We start from the raw sequence: 20,214 nt of genomic DNA, 5'->3' as shown, positions 1-20,214 counted from the left end.
GGGTCTTTTAGCAAGGTACTCGACCTTCCAGTGTTCTATATGTTTATCAACTTTCAGTCATCTGAATTCCCTTTAAATATCCAGTCACTTTGTTCCTTAAAATACCTGGCTGGGAATTCATTTATATACTTTATTTTTTCATAAATATTTGCATAGATGTGTATTATTTTTTAGCATTTTAGATTACTAGGCTGCATTGGGCTTCTTTAATATAAGACTGATTAAAAGCTGTTCCATTCATTTTGGTTTTGTATTTTCCTCCTTATGGGGTACAGGCTCAGAGCAGCTTAACGAGTTTACAGGTAAAATACAAATGCATAATCTATACACATAAAATAAAGATTAGGTTAGACACTCATTAAAACAAAGCAATTTCAAACTGATGAACATAAATGGTTCCTAACGATATACAATACCTGTAAAAAGGTAATCAACCCTGTGGAAGATTTTATTGTAATACAACAGTACAAGTGTATTTAATTTGGCTTTTTTGACACTGATCAACAGAAAATATACTTTTCAAAGTCAAAGTGAAAACAGATCTCTGCAAAGTGATCCAAATACATTACAATCATAAAACGCAAAATAATGGATCACATACTGTAAGTCTTCCTGCCTATGAGTTTGTACACAGTAGACTCACCCTTGCAGCCTCCAGTCTGTATGCACAGGTCTCTGTCTTCTGTCTGTCAGCTTTGCACATCTGGACAGTTACATTTTTGCCCATTCCTCTTTGTAAAACTGCTCACGTTCTGTCAGGTTAAGTGAGCAGCCTTTGTCAAGCCCAGCCACAAACTCTCAACTGGACTGTAGTGTGGACTCTGACTCCGTCACTCCACGACATTAATGTTGTTTTTAAGTCATTCCTGTGCAGCCTTGGCTTTACCCTTGGGGTGTTGGAGATGAAATCTTCTCCCAAGCAGGTTTCTTGCAGACTACATCAGGTTTTCCTGCAGGATATCCCTGGATTGTGCTGCATTCAATTCCTCCGTACCCTTAAGACTTCTAGGACCTGCTGCAGAGAAACATCCCACTGCACAACGCTGTCACCACCATGCTTAAGAATGGGACAGCATTTCTTTTGTTATGTGCTGTGTTTGACTTATGCCAAATATGGCATTTACTCCGATAGTTAAACTCAATTATGGTCTCATCAGAGTCCAGAACCTCTTTCCCCCCTGATTTCAGAGTCTGTCATGTGCCTTCTGACAACCTTTAGCGGAGAGGTCTTTTTTTTTTTTTTTAAGCAGTGGATTTCTCTCTGCCACCTTCCCATAAAGCAGAACAACAGCAATTGTATGCACAGTCTCTCCAGTCTTATCCACTTTAGCTTGTCACTCCTTTAGAGTTCAGTGTTTTGTCGGCCTCCTTCCTTCACTAGTCATCTTCTTGCACAGTCACTCGTTTTTTGTGGACGGCAGATTTACAGCTGTGCTTTACTCTTTCATGACTGATTCTACTTTAAGCTAGGACAGATTTAGTCACTTGGGTATTTTCTTGTATTCATCCCGACTTGTGCTTTTCAATCACCTTTCATAAGTACTGCTCTCTCTACAGAACTGGGTTCATGTCTTCATGTGGGTTTTCTCTGGGTATTCCAGATTTCTTCCAGCACCTAAAAATGTGCATGTTGGCAAACCTAATCTGACTTGGCAAGTGGGTGTAAAGGCCATGCCACACGACATGACTTTTACAGCAGTTTTCAGTCATAGACATCATTTACACAATCTTAGCGAGTTGGGCGCAGTTGCAGTGTGTTCTTCATGTAGTGCGACAGGCCGACTAGCCTGCAACCTGCTTTGAGGTTTGGTTTTGTCCGAAGTCACAGGGATGGACTCTTGTGTGCAGCGCTTACCTGGGGGTATAATGTGCAGAATGTCGCAATGAGAATAAGGCACACGTGTTTTTGACCTGGCAAACAGAACAGAGGCTTATCTGTCTAATGTCTTGTTTTACATACCATGATAGCATGGAAACCGGCTTCACCACGCAGCATATTACTGGCACAAGCTTGCAATAATTTATAACTGTGAAATTTTGCTGAAGAGTCTCCATGTATTCATTGTAGTTTGATATGTCTTGCAATTTGTAGTCCTGTAAATTTGACAGCTCCAACAAGATCATCAACTGCAGTTATCAAGTTTGACATGACCCTCCAACTAAAAGTGTTGTCGTGTGACATTGACTTTAGGGGATGTCTTGCAGTATTCTGACATTGAACTCTCTTTTGATCCTAGTGGTGCCAGTGTAGATTTTGAATTTGTAGATTCAGGAAAATAAATTAATGGTCCTGTCCGGGGTTGGTTTTTGTTTTGCATCTCATGCTAGTGTGATAGGCTTCATCTACTTGTAGCCATGTAATGCCAATAATAATAATGTTAATAAAATTATTTGTGTTCCTTTCTATAGCTGGGACCCAATGTTTCAATAGGAAAAGGAGTTTCCATAGGAGCTGGAGTTAGAGTAAGAGAGTCCATTATACTTCATGGAGCTACATTACAGGTACACATTACGTGTTTATTATTTATTGAAAGAGCTAAACACTATGTAGCTGTATTCAGCATTTTTTCCAGAAGTATAAATTTCAGGTAATTATTCAGGCAAGTTCTAAAAAATATCAGTCAACATATATTTCAGTGAAACATTCCTTCATCCCAGCTTAGTCTGCACTTTAAATCAGGGTGCTCCTCAGTTTCAGCTATATGAAAGGAGATGTGAAGAATGAGAATGTGGCCCCAGACTCTGCATATCTGGTCCGGTCCTGTCCCATCCCCTGTTGAACATGGTCTTCCTCTTCTCACGTCTTGTCTGGCTGTGCAAATGGCCAGGTCATCCTGCTAAACTCTAACCAACTCGGAGAACTCGGAGACCCTCACTGTCTTCAAACGTCGCCTGAAGACACACTTCTTTCAACAGCACTTGGACTAAAGTCCCCATACTTTTTTTTCTACCCTTTTTTTTCAAAAAAAAAAAAAAAATTTTGTACTAACTTACTATTTTCTTCTAGCAGGGTTTTGTATACAACTTGGTCAGCGGTAACTTGTTTAATGACAGTAGATTTAATCCTAGCCTTAAAGACTGAAGAACAGTCGTAGACTACTAAGCACTGTTGTAAGTCGCTCTGGATAAGAGCGTCTGCTAAATGATGTAAATGTAAACAAAGACCCCCCCTGACATTTCAGCATCTCATCTGGTGCTGGGAAATCTGAAGTCACTGGGCAAGCTCAATTTACCAGCTCTGGATAAACCAAAAAAAAAAGTGACCGAGATAACAGCAAGACCTGGAGTGCACCAGGTTACACTTCATTATTATGGACAATTTGAAAACATGCACTACTAGTCCAATAAACAGGACAGCATGAACATGAGAGTGAACAATAACTGTGTAGGGTGGTCATTGCCTGTAGCTCCACAGTCTCAGGTGGTAGGATTGAAGCTTGCATGTTCACTTCCACATTCTAAAGATGCACATGTTTAACTTGCGACTCTAAATTGGCCTTGTAGGATTGCTCCCCTCATGTAGGGACTATGAAATCACCGGTGCTAGTTCACTATTCATGACTTGTAATATTTAAGTTTGAACAAACCATGTCACATTTTTATTTTGGTTTTACATAATACCAGCAAAAAATATTACTCTTGTTCAAATGGCCACCATTAAATAAAATTTTTTATTTCCCCACTTAGGATCACTGTTGTGTCCTTAACAGCATCGTTGGATGGGATAGCACTATTGGAAAATGGGCAAGAGTTGAAGGTACTCCAAGTGATCCCAATCCTAATGATCCATATGCAAAAATAGACAGTGAAACACTCTTCAGAGATGGAAAGCTAACACCTTCAATAACAATCCTAGGTGAGTAGTCCTCGCAGGTGTACACTGCCATTGTTCACACAATATAACCCTGAGGACGTATTAACACTTAGTAACTGCAATATGCTTTATAGACAAAAATATCCAATTAGTTAAGTCCTCTATCGTCACTTTTTTTTTTTTTTTTAAGAAAAGTTGTGTATAAAGTAGCATAGTATGTATAATATAAAACTAACTGAAAAGACAAAGGAAATACTAAGTACAAAATCCAAAAAAAAGTGCACAGATTGCCCCATCCAAATGCAACATGAGAGTTATACAGTGTGTGCTTTACATACTTTCAGATATTCTACACTCAAAGTATCCAAATGTATAATGATGACAGGCTTGGGAATGTGGAGTTGAGCTATGGTAGCAGTTTTGGCTATGTATTAGTAATGTAAGGCAAATAGGCATAATTATTTGATTACAAATCTTTGCCAAAAATAATGTTTTCCATGGAGAAGAATAAATAGTATATAATATTTCTACTCGTTCACCACTATTAAAAAATACAGATTTTTTTTTTGCATCATCCACTCTTAGCCATTTGGTGGCAGCACCTAATTGGTCATTGGAGCCCTCAAGATCTGTTAAATACTTTGTGCAGTAAGAACACCAATTTGCAAATCTAAACAGGCATTTGGGATCCTTTTATTTTTATTCCTAACAGCAGAACCATAAGTCCCAAATGAAAATATTCAGATATTTGAGACCAAATAATTTACTTTGTCACTATGTTATATAGATGTCAAAATTCTAAGGCTGTTGTATAATTAGCTGAAAATACATGGTACTTTATTGCAGCGTGAAAGGGAAAAGCATGGACAGAATTTACATTTTAGCTACTAACTGTGGATGCAAGAATAATTCTATAGTAAAAAAAAAAAAAAAAAAATCACTGATGACTTATCTTTTATACTTTGTCTCTTATTAGACACGTGGATTGTTTCTAATGGCTATTTAAACGAAATGCTTTGTTCAAGACATAAATAAATCTTTTTTCTTTCTTTTTAGGATGTAACGTGAGCATTCCATCAGAAGTAATAATTCTCAATTCTATTGTTCTGCCACACAAAGATCTGAATAGAAGCTTTAAAAATCAGATTATACTGTAAAATGTTTTCTTGCATATTTATACTTTGTAATATTTTCATTGTAAAAACATTTTGGTAGTAAATACTGTGAATATAAATCTAAAAAGGTTTTGTATTATTTATAAAATAATCCTTAACTTTGATGATATATGATAAATATGGACAGCAACAGTTAAAATTTGCTAAATATACCAGATACTTTTCAGGAGTCCAATCATCCAGTTCATGGTGAATTATTTTAGTAGTTTGGATTGCTTTTCTAAAAATGCTATTACTTTCTCAAGTGCTTGTGCACACTGTATTCTGTATAAATAGTACTCACACACAGGCAGTGCCAGAGAGAGACAGACGCACACACACACAGGCAGCGCCAGAGAGAGACAGCCGCGCGCGCGCACACACACAGGCAGCGGGAGAGAGACAGCCGCGCACACACAGAGGCAGCGGGAGAGAGAGACAGACGCACACACACACAGGCAGTGGGAGCGAGAGAGACGGCTGGACTCATAAGGTAGAGAAGGCAGTTAAAGAATGCACTGGGCTTGCTTTTGTTTTCACTTCTGTTTACAGCGATCGGTTCGTAGCGTGCATTGTTGCAATGTTACTTTTCTTGGTAGTTTATTAAATCACGGATTTTTTCAAATGTTCATTTTTTTCCCTGTGCTTAAAACTCATAAAAAAAAAAAAATAAAAAAAAAAGTGTTTTTAGTCAGCGGTTGGTAGCACTATAGCGCATTTAGTTTACTATTACGCTGTGCATTCTATGGTTTAATTAACCATATTTGTGCTTAAAAACTTAAAAAAATATATATTTACATACAGTTCGTATGGTCTGGAACAGATTAATTGTATTTACATACAATCCTATGGGGGAAATTGCTTCGGTTATAAGTGCCTGCCGTTGATGGGTGATACAAGGAACATTATAAATGCGCAGGGCACAGTATTATTTGGCACTAACCTGGGCTTAACCCTACCTGACTGCTGTGTATAGGAGAGTGGCAGATCCCGCTACAATAAATAATCGCACGGTACAACACACACACACACATGGTCACAATGCTATAGTAAACAGTATACACTCGTACGGATGTTGACTATGAGAGAGAGAGGCAGAGAATGGGAGACGATTACCCACAATCCCACAGCGAGAGAGAGAGAACAACAATCAGCTCAGTTGTGATCATGTGACGCTCAGCAGACAAAGCGTATACGTACTACTCGTATTGCAAGACCTCGCTCGTTTATCAAGTTAAAATTTATTACATTTTAGCTCGTCCTGCAAAACACTCACAAATCAAGTTACTCACAATCCAAAGTTTTACTGTAATTAAAATTATAGGACTAAAAAAATAGAATGTCACTGAACAGAGAACTGAGAGCTTAAATCTGGAAGGGAATCACAGTGGCACTGAAAGGGTTCATAAACAAATTATACTGAAGTAAACTATACATTCATAATTACTTTGTCAAAAATTCATGGAGAAATTAACTTTCCAAATGAACTGACTTTAAAGATGGGAACTCTGTAGGCCAGGGTCCACAAGCATAGATCATAGATAGTGGAGGGCTACACTGGCTGTAAATTTCAGCCACTTTTAGTTAGTAACCAATTACTGTTGCTAATGGAATATACTTTTATGTTGCTTTTTAATATTGATAAACCTTATTTTCTTCAACTGACAGCCAAATAATGATGAGATACCAAGTGAACCAAAAGATGACCAACTCACTTTATCCCATCAAATATTTTTGAAATGTCTAGTATAGAATATCGACAGCAGTAACAAGCCACAGAGTTAAATAAACAACATGCTTCATTACTACAAGAACTGGCTTCTAATAAAAAAATGTTTTGAGGTCCCCAAATTTCTTCACTTTGACATACATTAAATTAATATAGCTTATTTAAGAGAATGATAATCTACATAGTGGATCAGTTTCTTTGAATTCTTCATAATGTATTGCTGCATATGAAATCAGTGTACTTAATTAGCAAAAACCACCATGTTCTCTGCGGTTTTAATTAACACTTACAAAATCTAATACTCTAGCATCTTACATAGATATGCATAGATCTTCTAGCATCTATGAAAATCTGCAGAAAAAGATGCAGCTCTCCGCCACCCCAGAAACAAAAACCTTTATATGCAGTATTAGATAGATATACTTTATTAATCCCAAGGGGAAATTCACAAAATTAAAATATAAATATTAAAATATTAAAGTGCCCTTCATACAGCTGTGGCTAACCACACCGAGGTATTAATCAGTGAGTAACTGGATAATAACCCTTTTGATTTTAAAGGCCACAATTCTACAGATCATAGACTTGTGTGTAATAGTAAGCTTCTCAACAGACTGAGGCAGGTGTATTACAATACAGTGATTGCAGTTATGATAAAGGGTAATGATAAAAGTTTACATACAGTATCGATCATTAACTGAACCAATGAGAAACTGGTGAAATTAAAATCTGTCCACATTGCACTATTTAAATAAATGAATAAATAAACTTTTTCTCATAGGTGAGAGGGCTAGGTTTATTTGTTGGGGACGCTGAGAGTTTACTCGGTAGTACTTCAGTATGATACCGAGCTAGAAAAGGAGAAGCATTACTCAATGATATGAGCTATGCTTCTGAACACACTGTCTGCAGTACTGAACACCAAGGTCATAGGCTTTACTTGCGACATCATGAAAGCATTCCTTATTGCAAGGTAAGTTTCTTTATACTATTTCTTTCGATGTGTGGCAGCACAATCTGCCACTAAAGAAACAAATCCTCATTTAAGTGACATCCCCACTGACCTGGGCTTATTAACCCCATACAGTCTGGTGAATTCCTTATAAAACTAAAGAGAAATGTTTCTACATAGAGCATCTGTACCATGAACTCCTTTATAAACTTCACTAAAAGTAACAAACGTGCTCTTCCTGTCTGATAGAAGGTTTTATCTAAGTTTTACCCAAGAAGTTGGACATATACAAATCCTAAATTTAACAATAATTCAAAAGGGAAAAATCCTTCCTCTAAAAAACAATTGCAGCAAAGCTGATTACGATGCAGTCCTAAATTAAAGGGATAAGCACCATCTTTTCTGTTGAGGGGGTTGAGTACATGGAGTCAGGTTCTGTGTTGCAAAGCAGAAGTCCAAACTCACTGATGGAAAGCAGAGCATGTAAAACGCAACAGGTTTGTCTGGCTGAGATAAAGGGATTGACTGGTAAATAATCCTCCAGCAGAGCAAGTTCATTAAGTTGAGAGAGGATCATTTTACACTCTTGCACTAAGATACCACAAGGTACAGTAGGGAGCCAAAAGACTTGGATGGAAAGTACTTATAAGTAAATAAAAGTACTAGGACATCTCTGTAGAATCTAAAACATTTAAAGGTCCTTTTCCTGCTTTGGCAAGGACAGCAATCAGGCAGTACCCATTACTGCTTTGTACTTGTGGTTTTAAGACACACAAATTTATAAACTGCTGGAAACAACAGAAATCATACACAGTGTGTGTGATTTGTGAGCAAAAGTGAGTTGCTCCAGGTTTTGTGTTAGCACATGGGTTATACGAGGAGGATATACGGTGTGCAATGAGTTCTTAACATGAAAATATTTCAGTTGTTCTTACTGAATGGTTCAAGAAGATATCTACCCCATATCAAAAGAACAAGAGGAAAGGTTAAAAACAGGGACCTTACCCAATACATGACTCCCAGTCTCTCGGTCTTTTGTACTTTGGGGGTGGGGTGTTCACATGAGCTCTGAAAACCACAAGATAATATACAGAATGTATCCATTTTTTAACAGAAAAAAGAAAAACAAAAAATGTATTACATTTTCCTTAACCAACTACTACTTACGTCACTTTTATCCTGTTCACATGCACTTGACTTGAGTGGAGTATCAAGCTACCACAACCCTAGAACAACCCATGAACCCGATCACAAACTTAAAACCCTCCTTGTGCCTTCCCTTTCAACGTGTCTCTGGTGCACTCCTAGCAGTTTACCAGTCTGAGAATCTGTCAGAGATGGGAGAAGTATCATCCGGGGTGTTTTGTGATTACCATCTCAGATTTTTGAGTCATTTTACCATGTCTCAATCGATCACAAAAAAACTAAAGCACTGAACAAGAACCTTGGATCACTGATAAAATAATCCTATTTACAATGTGTTGGTGTTACTGTTTACAAAGTAAGGTCGATTAATAGCCTACCTGCTGTAATGCTTAGAATGTGTTATACAAAAGAATGGCATGTTTACTACATCTGTTATAAAATACAACTATATATATTTTGTTAAATGAGCGTGCAGTTTCTATAGTCTAATATGCTGGACATCTTGGTTTGCATGTATCAGTTAAAGAAACCAGACTCTCCAGAGTGGGCATTGATCCAAGTGAGATGTACACTCAGTGTATTAGTGACACATAATGGTTTATTCAAAACTACAGTATACTTTAATTCCCTTTCTTTGTAGTTCAAAAACAACTGAAAGCAATACCACCATGTGTCATAGAGCAAGGTGGTTGACAAACTGATGTCACAGTACTGGCAAATATCTTCTCCAGTGAGTAGACCACTGCAACATGGATGTCACTGCACACAAAATTAATTGGTGACAAAGATATCCACCATTTATTTTGCTTGGTTCAATTTGTACTCCAATACAATTCTACATGTCCCCTCCTCCCTATTCATTAATTGTCTTGTGGGATGGGTCATCTTCTCCCAACAAATAAAAGGCCTGTGAACTCGATACTCAGTCCATAGAGGGCCGCAGCACACATTGGTTCGTGTTTCAAACAGTTCTTAATATTCATGGAACTCAAAAATATTCCATTAGTTGCTAGATTTAACCTTTGTGTCAATCCAAAAATACACAACAGAATTAACTTAGTTTATGACTAATCTATGTCAACTTCGCTTTTTAAGATTATGATGGTTTCTTTTAAAAATTCGTGTTTTTCGATTTAATTTTTGCTTGCTAATGATCACAAAGCAGAAAACAAATAGCTGTGACTATCATTTTGTTTTTTTGTTAACCGAGTGTGACTCAATTATGTAATTATGGTTAAGCCAGAGTGAGACTCGAGGTGAAGTTTAAGGATCCGTTTTATATTTCTATAAATATTCTGTTGCCATCTAGTGGATGAAATAACATGCTGCAAAAAATAAATAAATAAAAATATTTCTATATGTTTCACCACTCTAAGGTAACTCCTCAATATTTATGAGTGGGATGGAGCCTTCAAGCAAAACACAATGGCATGTAAATGAGAGGCTATAGTCAGTTTTAGAACAATCTAGAACTGAACTATTAGCTGAATCAAGCAATAGGGATCACAATGTGAACTGTTCATCAGACGTTGACAAGGATAGTGAACTTGATGCATACGCCAACCACCGTGATACGTCTGCTGACTTTAGTCACCTAACACTGAAGCAGGGTACAGGTCATAAAGGCATTATGATCAAGTAGAATGCTACAGGACAGACATTAGCCTCCTAATCACTGTTCACAATGCAGCAACAGTCAATGTGTCAGGGAAATGTGGAAGTCTCTATGCCTTGCTCTGTGGTAGTCTACTTGTAAAGTAACACAAGGGGTGTGTTGACCTTGCCGATCAGGCGCTGACATTCTACTCATTCATGAGTGAGCAACAGAAAAAAAAAATAAGGAAACTGCACAAAGAAACATGCTGATACTGTACAGAGCATAGCATCAGGCTGTGTGTTAGTGACAGTTTCAAAACACATTACATAAAGGACATACTAAATCAGTAGCTTTACAATAGTATCATGGTGCTGTTGGCTATGTATGCTAATGAAACAGAGGGTAACCAAGAATATCATCCAGCACCTCAATGTAAAAACCCAAACCCACTGTTGCCACCATGGACTTAATTGAGTTGCTACCTGCAACAGTATTCTTTCTAAATAAGGCTATGGAGAGTTCTACAGAAGTTACAAATGAAATTAGGAGGCTAGCCTTGCAGAGACCAGCCTTAGTCTAGCTGAAGTACTTTCATGTTGTTATACAGTTATATTATGTTTACAGCCCCAGCCACATGTTCCTGCCTCAATCTACCTGTTCAGATCTGCAGTTTGCCACAACATACTTAATTGATGTTGGCATTTTGTTTTGACATGTTTTGCTGACTTATAGTATCAGGATGTGTGTCAGTGGTTTAGAGATAAATTTAACAGCTGGAGCACTGGTAGGTTGAGAGACTTACTCAGGGTGTCACACATTGAGGTGCTGGCAAGAAATGAACCAACAACCTTCTGGTTTTAAGTCCACTGTCTTAAGACACTTCCTAGCATAGTGGGTTCATAACATAAAAGGTCCACAGTTCATGGATAAAATTCTTGATGCAAGACTACCTTTAAATAAAATGTTCCATAATTAAGTGGTTAAGAACTCCCCACAAGCACTAGGTTAAGAAATGCCTGATACTGTACATCACACAACGAGGAGGTTTCCTCTTTCACTCCTATGTTGTCTACCTTCTAGCTGCATTTATATTTTGACATTCCTTTCCTAACTAATTTTAGGTTTACTGGACTACTGTGATATATTCCTTATCTCTGTAGTTTCAATAGCAAGCAAATATTTTGGGGTAAGTTTATTGCAAGCATTCTTCTGTTGTTAAAAAGGAGAATCTTCCTTTTAACCATTTGCAACTGGTACATTATCCAGTATATCACCATCTGCTTTAATAATTTAATTCACCTGCAACTGTCCGGAGGAGAATTCATGGTGTCTTGAACATCTCCTGTACAGGCAGCAAAAGACAAAATAGCTTATACATTGTGTATGGGAGAAGTCAACATTTTTAGGAAGGGTACCTTAAATATATTACAATGAAAAATTTGTTTTTTCAATTAATTTTCAGTAAGTTTATACTTTTTCTTTCCTCAACTTTTTCTGACTTTAGCTTAGCTTATTAATGTACTACACATTTGACTAATTCTTATAATAATAATTCTTTGCATTTATATAGCGCTTTTCTCACTACTCAAAGCGCTCAGCAATTGCAGGTTAAGGGCCTTGCTCAAAGGCCCAACAGAGCAGAGTCCCTTTTGGCATTTTATGGGATTCGAACCGGCAACCTTCCGATTGCCAGTGCAGATCCCTAGCCTCACAGCCACCACTCCGCCCGATCTTACTAATAAGGGAGGAAACCCCAGACTGAAATCAAATTTGGGGTTAAAACAATGGATCATGACTACTTTGCTAATCTAAAATTAGTGTTCTGGATTAGTGAAAGAAACAGAAACAAAAATCATATAGGTCACAATGGACTATTCTTTTAAATCTTTAGGTTAGTGGTTCTCAAAATCAGTCCTGGAGACCCACTGTGGCTACAGGTTTTTGTTTCAAACAACTTTTTTTTTTTTAATTTGACTCCTAGCCTATATAATTGAACTGTTATTTCACAGTTTCTGTGTTTTGGGTTCAATGTAGAAATTACAAGCTAAGTGTGATAAATATTTATTAAAATGTACTAAACAGTTATGTGGGGATAATGTAGTTTTTTTTTAATACAATATTTTAATTCTGTTTTTCCAGGTGTTCTGGTTATTTAATCCATTATTTACTAATTAGTGGGTCTGACACAAACCTAGTTGCAGTCTTTCATTCAGTGTTGTTTGCCCAGGTGTCTTGCTCTGCTTGTTTTTAATTGTCACTATTAGGATACAATGAAGAGAGAAAACTACACAGAAAAGGGCAAAATAATAGGAAAACAACAAAAGGGAGTTAAGCATTTAAAGCTATAGCAAAAACAGAAATATTTGTAAATGTCTGATATATGTAAAAATTGTGCTTTTCTTTGCAGAATAAGGGAAGAGCAAAAAAATACCAGAAATTAAGGGGGGTCAATTATTATCACTGATTGTGAATCTGGTTGGAACAAAAAATCTGCAGTTACCTGGAGCTCCCAGGACTGAGTTTTGACTGATATTATACAGGGTATATATACACACACACATACATAATATATATTATATATAAGTTATGCCAACTTAAGAAGGACATGTACACAATAATTAAACTATACAACCCCCCCCCCTTGATCATACTGATGTAGTCACCTCCACCCACCCCCACTGAATGTGTTGCTATATATTGCCTTTGATTCTTGTAAGTCTAAGCATTATCCTCTGATGAAGACCCCTGATAGGGGTTGAAAGCTCAGGAATAAAACTATTTTATGATATGTGATAAGTTTTTTCTCCCTTCGTGGATCTCCAACTGCAAATATAATTATTTATATATATTTATATATATATATATATAATATAATAATTATATATATAATATATATTATATATCTGCGGTGGGTTGGCACCCTGCCCTGGATTGGTTCCCTGCCTTGTGCCCTGTGTTGGCTGGAATTGGCTCCAGCAGACCCCCGTGACCCTGTGTTCGGATTCAGCGGGTTGGAAAATGGATGGATGACGCCACTCTTACCTGGATACAGCAGTGGCGTGATACGAGGATGACATATATATATACATACACACATACATATATATGTGTCAATAACAAACAGTCATAAAATGTTTACAGAAAGTTAATACAGAAAAGTGCTTGAGAGGTAGAAATATAAAACCAGTTACAATAAAAAGTCAGACAGATCTAGTTACCTTTTTTAATACTTAAAGTTACCAGAATTACACAAAATACTCCACGTGTATTAAATTATGTAAAATACCACCTCTGTGCAATTGTTGACAAAAAAAAAAAAAAAAAAATACACCACAAAATCTGCTCTGCATGTGGCAGAAATAAAAGGTGAAAAGTTTATACTATATACTTGGATTTCCATATCAGCATATTAGTATATATTTCAAGTGCTCTCTCATTTCAGCTCCTTGCCCTATAATGAGCTACAAACATTAAAAAACAACACAAACATCAATCACAGGAAAACTTGGTAGTAAAGTTGGAACATATTATTTACTTTTACCGATGTTTAAATATTCACGTACTGTGATTTGTTAGCTTTACGTTTTACTGAAGTTTTTTTGCTGCTAGAAACATTTGCTGCCACTACATGTTTACAATCAGCACTGCCGTAATCTGTCCAATGATTTATTTTAAGGTAGGAGATGTGAAGAACTTTTTCTTAGCTTGTTCTGATTTTGCTTTGTTGCTAAGTCTGCAAAAGAAAAAAAACTTTTTAATGCATACACCACATAACTTACTAGTGCAATTCTAAACATCAGAAAAAATTATATATTCTGAATTTGAAAGAGTAAGATTAGATACACTAACATATAACACAAGCAGCAGTATGATGGCTGAAATAACAGAGACTTTGTTCAACTTAAGGATGGATGCTGCTGAATTACAATGATATAAGGGGACACAATGCTGGCCACTGGTATTTTGTAGAATAAATCTGTCAAGTAAAAACATACAAAATTATTCCAGTCTTTTAAAAATCTTCACATCAACACTAACAATAAAGCTACATCATGATACAAACTCTCTATTTAGTGCTTGAACATGGACCTACATTAACATTTAAGAGGATATATTCTTTTCTTGCTTGACCATTTTCTACAAAAACCTAATTCAGGTTAATATACCCATTTGTAGTAATGTTTCAAACAAAATGCTTTCACACTTATCTTACTGTGCAGAAAATGCTCACATCAAGAATTTCTTTCATATCTTGCAAGGTCCTCAGCATTACTTTGTCCTCATTTTTTCAGTTTTAATGTGAACTAGCACATTTATTTGTGTTAGCTTATTCACATAACTAAAAGTTAACATTTTAAGTGTGAATCCCTTATACTCTGCAGACAGGACACACCATAGTACAACAAACTACTAAGATCATTGAATGATGCATGTCAAAATTACGTCTTCAAGTCAGAGTAAGCAAAAAGCATCTCCTTTCACAGATGAGAAACATGTCAAAAGAGACCATGATATCCCATGAACACATAACCTCACTTCTAATTTATAACAAATTTTTCCACCATACGTATCTCAACTTTGCTGTGAGATTTAAATAATGCTTAAACTTGGCTGCATGAAATGTAAACAGTGTCATAGAAATTCACTTGGTAGGGTTTATAACAGCAGTAGCAGCCTTTAAACTAGGCCAGACCCAAATTATGAGTAAAGCAGCAACACATTAAGCTCATATATTTAGCAGAATTGAGAAGTCCATGGAGGCTAAATTAACAGAGTTCGGAAATCATTTGAAGGTAATATAAAAAAAAAAAAAAAACTTCTGTTAAGTACAGAAGGGAAAGTAATGCAAACTAATTCCCTGATCTGATCCCCAAATAGTCAGAAATCATGCAGGCCCAACACAAAGATTTTGTTAAATTGAATTTGTCATAAAAACAATCTCCCCCTTGAACATTCTTAAGAATTCCCCAGCCTGCCTTCCAATTTCAGTCCTGGCATGATGTATAAAAGAATAGTAGCTAATCCGCAGGTCATGGTTTTGAATTTTCCCAGTCTTTCCTGCCTGCCTTAAAATTAGGACTAGGTTTTTTTTCATTCCAAATATTTCCTAACACAGGGCCTATATAAATATACAGTATATGCTCCACTGACAGATTCTTAATTTCCCAGATGACACTAAGCTTTAGAACACCAGCATGTTGTTAGAGTGCCACTTAACACTCTGCACATATTGTAACCTCCTTGAATACTTATACATTTCTTTTTAATACATAGGAGGCTATTGGCAGTTTCACGGTTCTCGTTTCTTCTGCATCGTGGTGGTGGACGAGGACTGTTGTCCATTTTACCAAACGATTACTGGGAATTTATTAGTACTCTTGTTTCAAGGGCAGTTACAATGGGGGTTGACTTTGTCATTTCATTATTGCTTGGCTTTGTTGAGACTGGAATTTGCAGACTGCTTCATTAGGGGTAGGGGGTTGCTCTAAGTTGGGCTGCCCTGAATTTTTATCCTGTGTGGATGCTAGGGGTCACTGTTGCCCCGTTGAACCCACCAGACAGACGTCCCAGACACACCAAGAAGATTTTAATAACAATTTTTTCAATAAAGTGCTCAAAGCACCACACTCTCCACAATTCTCAATAATAATAATCCACAATAACACAAATACAATCCTCCAACTCCCAGCAGCTCCGTCACACTCCCACCCAACTCTGGCTTGATCTGCTGGGGTTTCCCAGAGTCCTTTTAAAGTCTCTGTCCCCGAAGTATTTCTTCTCCGGGTCACCAACATATCTTCCTTTATCAAGCATCCCATAAGTACTGCGGGCTTCCGTCCTCGTGACCCCGAAGCACTTCCAGGTTGACGTCCTCATAATATCCCCCTGGTTCTTGGTGAGCTCGCCCTGGCGGCACCCAACAGGGTTGAGGATACAGACCCCATGTCCCATGCTGCCCTGCGGGAATCCGAGGAGCCATTTCTATCCAGGCGAGCTTGCATCTAGCGTTCCAGGGGATGTAGTGTCCTGAAAATTCTGTTTTCTTCCATGGAGGGACGTCCCGACCGGACTGAAATGCCGGCCGTTTACCACACCTGGTACATCAGATCTGAAGATTTTTTAACAATCTGCTTCATCCATCCCATTTCTTAGTAAAATGTAAATTTCTTTCGGTGAGGCAGTATTTAAGCACTGTTTTAGTGTTTATACCATGCTCCTGCCACCACGGAACAATTCAGCCTCTCAAGACTGGTTTTATTTCACATTAAGGCTTGGACCTCAGAGAGAAATTTTTCACCTTTGCCATTTTGTTACATGTCAATTTTGTGTTACTTGTATTTGAAATATTACTTAAACACATAAAAGTACAAAAAATAAAACTACAAATATCTGGTGAAACACAAACATTAAATTATTTCTGATTTTGTTATTTTACTCAAATGACTCACAGTATCCAACACTCCATTTTAAACAGTGATGCTTAATTTCCTGGATGCTCACCACGTAGAGCTGTATATTTTTTGGATGCTTACCACCTAGAGCTGTATATTTTTTGGTTTAACATTATGCATGGATTTACTATGCCGATTTTTAATACCACTTCTGTGAACATTCATCCATTATATTCCTCTTTCAATTTGCATAATTTTAACTGCTCTGCAAAACATTTTATGAATGGAACAAAATATACCTTTAATGGGTGGTCTTAATTTTTTAGAATAGTAATTTAATTAAAACAGTAAAAAGGTTTAAAAAAAAATAAAAAAAACACTTGAATGACACTACACACACTTACAAGGGAGTCGAGGCAGTTCCACTGTTAGATGTCAGTATGCTACATAGAGAACCTGAAGATGGTGTTTTATGGAAACAGTTCATCTCAGGAGAAGTCAAAGGCTTAAACAGACGACCTATTCCACCTCATGAAGACAAAAAAAAAGTTATATTTGTAACTTTGAAGTGTTTACAAACCATACAAATTATTGTGCCTAATGACGAACTTGCATGTCACAATGCTCATGTTCCTGCTAGGATATTAAGCTTTTGGCACCCACTAATGTTGATCAGGATTACAAAGTAATAAAAAGGATGGAAAGCAAATAAATTCAGAGGAACACATGTGCAGTCAGGTCCATAAGTATCTGGACAGTGACACAATTTTCATAATTTTGACTGTACGCCACCACAATGGACTTGAAAAACAGCAATTATGAGATTGAAGTTCAGACTTTCAGCTTTAAGGGGATTACCAAAAAATATGCCATGAGACCTTTAAGAATGACAGACATTTTTATACATGGTCCCCCTATTTTTATAGGCTTAAAAGTATTTGGACATTTGACTGACAAGTTGTTCCATAGCCAGGTGGGAGATTAACTGTTAAGCAGGTAAAAGATCTGGAATTGATTTCAAATTTGTAATTTGCATTTTGAAACTGTCACTTTGGACCTAATATTGAGAGTTCACAAGAGCTGTCCATGCAAGTAAAAACAGTCCATCATTAGGCTGAGAAAACAAAACAAACTCTTTAGAAAGATAGCAGAAACATGAGGAGTGGTCAAATCAACTATCTGGTACATTCTTAAAAAGAAGGTACACTGTTGTGAGTTCAGCCATCCCAGAAGGCCTGGACCAGGGGTGTCAAACTCCAGGCCTGGAGGGCCACAGTGGCTGCAGGTTTTCATTCTAACCATCTTCTTCTTTAGTGACCAATTTACACTGCTAATTAACTCCTTTTCCCTTCATTTTAATAGCCCTGTTTTTAAGGATTCAGTCCTCTGAATTGATTCGTTTCTTCATGAAATGACAGCCAGACAGAAATGAGATGTGAAACGAGCCAACAGATGAGCAGCTAAACTGGGATTTCAAACTCCAACCAATCCATTAATGAGAAGCTTATTCTTGCCGTTAATTAAGCCCATTATTTAATTCCGTAGCCTGTTACTGCTCTTATTCTGCCACAGCAGACATTTCCAAAACTGTTGATTTTCTGTTCATCAAAATGTTTTGGTGACCTGAGAGATCAACCTTACTGAGACCTTCACTTTTCTTTATTTTCAGATATTGTGTGATGGGCACAGGTGAGCTGGTCATGTGGCGGCTCGTTTTGTTTCTCGTTATTGTTTGGCTGCTAATTATAAAAAGAGACAACTAGGGGGCCTGAGTCAAGTTAATTAAAACTAAAGCAAAAGAAGTTAATTAGCAGCAAACACTGGTTAATAATGAAGAAGATGGTTAGAATGAAAACCTGCAGCCACTGCGGCCCTCCAGGCCTGGAGTTCGACACCTGTGGCCTGGACAATCATGAAAGACAACAGTGCTGGATGATTGCAGAACCCTTTTCACCACATTTAACAAAACCAAGAACACTCTCCTGGACAATGACCTATCATTGCCAAAGTCTAAAATTAAGAGAACACTTCATCAAAGTAAAGACAGAGGGTATACCACAAGGTGCAAACCACTGGTAAACCTCAAACATAGGAAAGACAGATTAGACTTTGCCAGAAGCTTTTTTAAAAGACTGCTCAATTCTGGAATAATTTCCTTTGGGCAAACAAAAATCAATATATACCAGAATGCTAGAAAGAGAAAATTATGGAGAAGAGAAGGAATGGCTTATTATTCAATGAATACCATATCATCTGTGAAACAAAGTGAAGGAAGTTTTATGGCATGATCATGCATGGCTGCCAATGGAAGTCAGTCACTAGTCTTTTTTGATGATATGACTGCTCGAAGTGTATAGGGCTACATTACCTGCTGCAATGGATGACGCTTCACAGTACAGATGGACAATGAGCCAAAACATAATACAAAAGCAAACCAAGTGCTTTTCAACACAAAGTAGTGGAAGATTCTTCAAAGGCCAAGTCAATCGACTAACCTCAACCCAATTGGACATGCATGTCACTTGCTGAAGACAAAACTGATGGCAGAAAGTCCAATGAACAAGCAGGATCTGAAGACAGCTGCAGTAAGGGCCTAGTAAAGTATCATTAGGGTGGAAACCCAGCACTTGGAGATGGCCATGGGTTCCAGACTTCAGGCAGTCATTGACTGTAAAAGATTTTCAACCAAATATTGAAAATGATTTTTACATTTATGATTAGGTTAGTTTGTCCAAATCCATATTATAAAAATGTCTGTCATTCCTAAACATCTCATATGATAGTTTTGGTAAACCCCTTAAATTAAAGCTGAAAGTCTAAAATTCAATCACATAATGATTGCTTTATTTCAAACTAGGGGGCTCCGACCCCTGCTCGCTTCGCTCGCCAACCCCTGGTGTTGGGTAACCCGAAATACATTGATGTATGTATGAGATATATTGGAGTGTAAAGGTGTAGATGATGAACAAAGGAAGTAAAGAACCCATATCATGCCATATTGGAAAGATTTATTGGAATATTTCTTTATACACAACATTTGTAGTAAAGATGGTGTGTTGTCCTTGAATGAGTTCTCCTTGGTATGGAGTATCTATAAGTTTAATTGTAATGTCAGATGAACGCCGAACTCTTGAGAAGGCTACATAAAGTTGTCCATGTCCAAATACAGGCTCAGAGAGGTATATGCCAACATTGTCCATGGTTTGTCCTTGGGATTTGTTGATTGTCATGGCAAATGCAGATTTAAATGGGAAATTGGCGTCGTTTCAGTGTAAAAGGTAATTCCAGGTCAGAACTTGGAAGGTCAACTCTAGGAATCAAAACAGTATTGTTAGAATGTGATCCTGTAAGTACTTTTGCTTCAATAACATTGTCTGTCATGGTGTTGATGACTAAACGTGTACCATTGCATAAACCTTGTTTAGTATTA

At 37.2% G+C, this 20,214-nt stretch overlaps 2 protein-coding genes across 9 annotated transcripts in view; one reads left to right on the top strand and one right to left on the bottom strand.

The window, feature by feature from the left end:
• Window positions 1-5,056, top strand: part of gmppaa (GDP-mannose pyrophosphorylase Aa) — a 47,301-nt gene extending 42,245 nt beyond the window's left edge. For both annotated transcript variants that reach the window (XM_028806488.2, XM_051931012.1), the window contains 3 exons: window positions 2,410-2,502; window positions 3,688-3,856; window positions 4,871-5,056. In XM_028806488.2, the coding sequence (XP_028662321.1) occupies window positions 2,410-2,502; window positions 3,688-3,856; window positions 4,871-4,971 (363 nt within the window). In that variant the 3' untranslated portion in view covers window positions 4,972-5,056. The remainder of the gene's footprint in view (window positions 1-2,409; window positions 2,503-3,687; window positions 3,857-4,870) is intronic.
• Window positions 5,057-13,653: 8,597 nt separating this feature from the next.
• Window positions 13,654-20,214, bottom strand: part of si:ch1073-416j23.1 (rac GTPase-activating protein 1) — a 118,276-nt gene continuing 111,715 nt past the window's right edge. For 3 of the 7 annotated variants that reach the window (XM_051931004.1, XM_028806482.2, XM_051931005.1), the window contains 2 exons: window positions 17,189-17,303; window positions 13,655-14,125 (listed from right to left, as the gene is read on the bottom strand). In XM_051931004.1, the coding sequence (XP_051786964.1) occupies window positions 14,059-14,125; window positions 17,189-17,303 (182 nt within the window). In that variant the 3' untranslated portion in view covers window positions 13,655-14,058. Of the gene's footprint in view, window positions 14,126-17,188; window positions 17,313-20,214 lie in introns of all 7 variants that reach the window. The other 4 variants (XM_028806485.2, XM_051931006.1, XM_051931007.1 and 1 more) reach the window with 3 other exon arrangements.

The sequence above is a fragment of the Erpetoichthys calabaricus genome, chromosome 8 (assembly GCF_900747795.2).
Source record: "Erpetoichthys calabaricus chromosome 8, fErpCal1.3, whole genome shotgun sequence".
Taxonomy (NCBI): domain Eukaryota; kingdom Metazoa; phylum Chordata; class Cladistia; order Polypteriformes; family Polypteridae; genus Erpetoichthys; species Erpetoichthys calabaricus.
The sequence above is the reverse complement of the archived record's forward strand: the minus strand, read 5'-3'. Positions and strand labels throughout refer to the sequence as shown.